Source organism: Poecilia reticulata, linkage group LG8, assembly GCF_000633615.1.
Source record: "Poecilia reticulata strain Guanapo linkage group LG8, Guppy_female_1.0+MT, whole genome shotgun sequence".
NCBI lineage: Eukaryota > Metazoa > Chordata > Actinopteri > Cyprinodontiformes > Poeciliidae > Poecilia > Poecilia reticulata.
Window position 1 is genome coordinate 27,574,957 of NC_024338.1, and position 3,100 is coordinate 27,578,056.

General features: G+C 56.6%; 1 protein-coding gene across 2 annotated transcripts in view; it reads right to left on the bottom strand.

Moving 5' to 3' along the window:
* The window catches only part of LOC103469452 (keratin, type I cytoskeletal 13-like), a 3,359-nt gene extending 843 nt beyond the window's left edge, over positions 1–2,516 (bottom strand). Inside the window, exons 1-6 of one of the 2 annotated variants that reach the window (XM_008417137.2) lie at positions 2,117–2,516; positions 1,761–2,062; positions 1,041–1,123; positions 812–968; positions 535–696; positions 113–238 (exon numbers count right to left, since the gene is read on the bottom strand). In XM_008417137.2, the coding sequence (XP_008415359.1) occupies positions 113–238; positions 535–696; positions 812–968; positions 1,041–1,123; positions 1,761–2,062; positions 2,117–2,501 (1,215 nt within the window). In that variant the 5' untranslated portion in view covers positions 2,502–2,516. Of the gene's footprint in view, positions 1–112; positions 239–534; positions 697–811; positions 969–1,040; positions 1,124–1,760 lie in introns of both variants that reach the window. The other variant, XM_008417136.2, reaches the window with a different exon arrangement.
* Positions 2,517–3,100: the final 584 nt, after the last annotated feature.

Sequence of the window (3,100 nt, forward strand, 5' to 3'; positions counted from 1 at the left end):
GTGTGTGTCAGTGTGTGTATCAGTGTGTGTCAGTGTGTGTATCAGTGTGTGTCAGTGTGTGTGTCAGTGTGTGTGTCAGTGTGTGTCAGTGTGTCAGTGTGTGTGTCCTCACCATGCCCAGCATTGACTGCAGCTCGATCTCCAGAGACTGCAGTGACCTTTTGACCTCTGTCACTTCGCCCCTGGACTCCTGCAGCGTCACCGACTGAGAGACCACCTCCTTGTTCAGAGTCTCTGTCTGCACACACACACACACACACACACACACACACACACACACACACACACACACACACACACACACACACACACGGAGGACTTTGTACTGATTTCCATCCTGTTTTGATCCTTAACCAGAACCAGAACCAGAACCAGAACCTGATCCACACCAAACCTCTAAACTTGACTGATGCTACAGAAAACATGAGGACTGGAAAATGTCGTCCCTTTGTTGTGATTACCGTGAAAGTTTTCCTCTGAACTAAGTACAGGCAGTTTGAAGGAGAGGACAGGAAGTGAGGTCATGCGGCTCACCTTGGTCTGGAACCAGGCCTCCAGCTCTCTCTGGCTCTTGGCGGCGACCGACTCGTAATGCTCCCGGATCTCCTCCATCACCTTGGTGAGGTCCTGAGCCGGCGCGGCGTCCACCTCCACATGGACCTGCCCGCTCATCTGGGACCGCATGGACACCAGCTCCTGCACACACACACACACACACACACACACACACACACACACACACACACACACACACACACGATGACATCATCACCAAACTCTCCCGCGGCGACCCGGACGCCGACTCTCTCACCTCCTCGTGGTTCTTCTTCAGGTAGACCAGCTCCTCCCTCAGACCCTCGATCTGCATCTCCAGGTCCGACTTGGACAGCGTCAGCTCGTCCAGGAGCCGCCGCAGCCCGGCGATGTCGGCCTCCACCGACTGCCGCATGGCCAGCTCGTTCTCGTACCTGAGGAGACACAGGAGGTCAGGTGAGGCGCTCCGCACGGCACACGCCTGGCCGGGCGGACGGAGGACTCACTTGGTCCTGAAGTCGTCTGCGGCCAGGCGGGCGTTGTCCAGACTCAGGTGGACGGCTCCGTTCACCCGGAGGGCCTCCTGGATCTGCACACAGGAAGTCTGAGGTGAACAGCGGAGGCAGCAGGTGAGCTCTGATGGAGACAGACTGGAGCTTCAGCGCGGCTCTCCAGGAAGGCAGAGTTTGATCATAAACCTGAAGCTGGAAGGAAACCGAGGAATCTGGATTCACTGAGACACTGAAGCTGATTTATAAACTAGAACCTGAACCAGCTGATTCTGCTGAGCTTAACGAGGTTTTGCTGACCTTTCCAAGATGACCAGAGCAATTTGGGAGGCCTTAACGAGCTGACCTTCACGAGGTGGAAGACGTATAACGAAATGTTGCTGATGGTAAGGAACCAGTTGACCATGGCGGGGTGTTATCTGGAACTATGGAAGAATCCTAAAAGTCCTTAAAGAAGGAAAAGCTGGAGAAACCTGCTAGTGATTTCTAGTCAGGCTTCCAGGTTCCGGAATCATAACTTCAGGAAAGAGAACCAGAAGAAGAAAGCTGAGGAAAACCAAATTAAACTCCTGGAAGGTCAGAGTCTGGAGAAGAGCTGGAGGAGGAAAGAGTCCAGAGAAGAGATGAAGCATCAGGATGAGTCCCAGAGACGCAGCTTCAGATCGGTGGAAGACCGGCGGCAGGATCTCCTCCAGGAGACATTCATGTTCTCCTCACCTTCTCTGTGATCTCGGTGATGGAGGTGAAGAAGCCGCTGTTGTCTCGGGTGGAGGGCCCCACCTTGCTGTCCACGAAGCCGTGGATCTTCTGCTCCAGCTCCGCGTTGGCCTTCTCCAGCTTGCGCACCTTCTCCAGGTAGGAGGCCAGCCGGTCGTTCAGGTTCTGCATGGTGAACTTCTCGTTGCCCACCAGGCTGTCCTCCATGCTGGAGGAGCTGAAGGAGAAACCCCCACCTCCACCTCCACCCAGGGAGAAACCTCCACCTCCACCTCCACCCAGGGAGAAACCTCCACCTCCACCTCCACCCAGGGAGAAACCTCCACCTCCACCTCCACCCAGGGAGAAGCCTCCACCTCCACCCATGGAGGAGGAGACGGAGGAGATGCGGACCCCGGAGCCTCCTGCTCCTCCATACACGCTGCCGGCCCTCAAGGAGGAGAACCCTCCTCCACCTCCTCCCCCTCCTCCTCCGAAGCCCCTCACGGAGCCGCCGGAGCCGGCGGAGGAGCGCATGGAGCGGGAGATGAAGGTGGCAGACATGACGGATGCTGCGTCTCTGAGAGGAGAGTGAGGAGCGGAGGAGGCGGCGCGGCTTTTAAAGCTCCTGCGGGAGGCGAGGCTGCAGGAATGCGAGGCGCTGGGCGTGGAGCTGACCTTTACCCGGACCTGTTCCAACAAAATCCCCACCTGCAGGCGCTTCGCTGAGGTGCAAATTAGACGCTTCAGCGTTGGGAACATCAGCCCGGTTCTGAGGAATGACAGCGTTTAGCCTGGAGGTCCGGGTGGAGGCGTGGCGAGGTTCCTCCGTCTCTGGAGAACCTCGGTCCAGATCCGTTACAGACGATGAGTCAGGATGGATGAGGACCAGTAAAGTCAGAGTTTCCTTCCCTCTGCTGAGCAGAACCAAGCAGGAAGTCTGCAGGAATGGACCTGGAGGTTCTGGGTTCTGCAGCCTGAGGTCAAACAAACCAGTTTGACCTCAGGCTGCCTGTGGATCCAATACAGGCAGAGGTGGATCTCCAGGACCAAGATCCTCCCTGATCGTCTCTCGCACATCCGGACCTCCTGGTTTGGAACAGGAAGAACCCGGTCAGGTGAGGTGACCTCTGACCTCCTGATGCAGTCTGCTTATCTGAGGTCGGATCGTGGAGATGACCGGTTCAGGAAGGAAACTCCACATCCAGTCAGGAGTTTGTTGAAAGAGCAGTGGAGAACCGGGCCCACTGGCGCTGGTTCTGTTTTCCTCTGATGGACTGGCTGCTTGTGTCTCCTAACTGGGGAACCAAGGCAACGTTTGGACCTTGGGTTCTGTTGGACCCACCTCAAAACGGACCGAA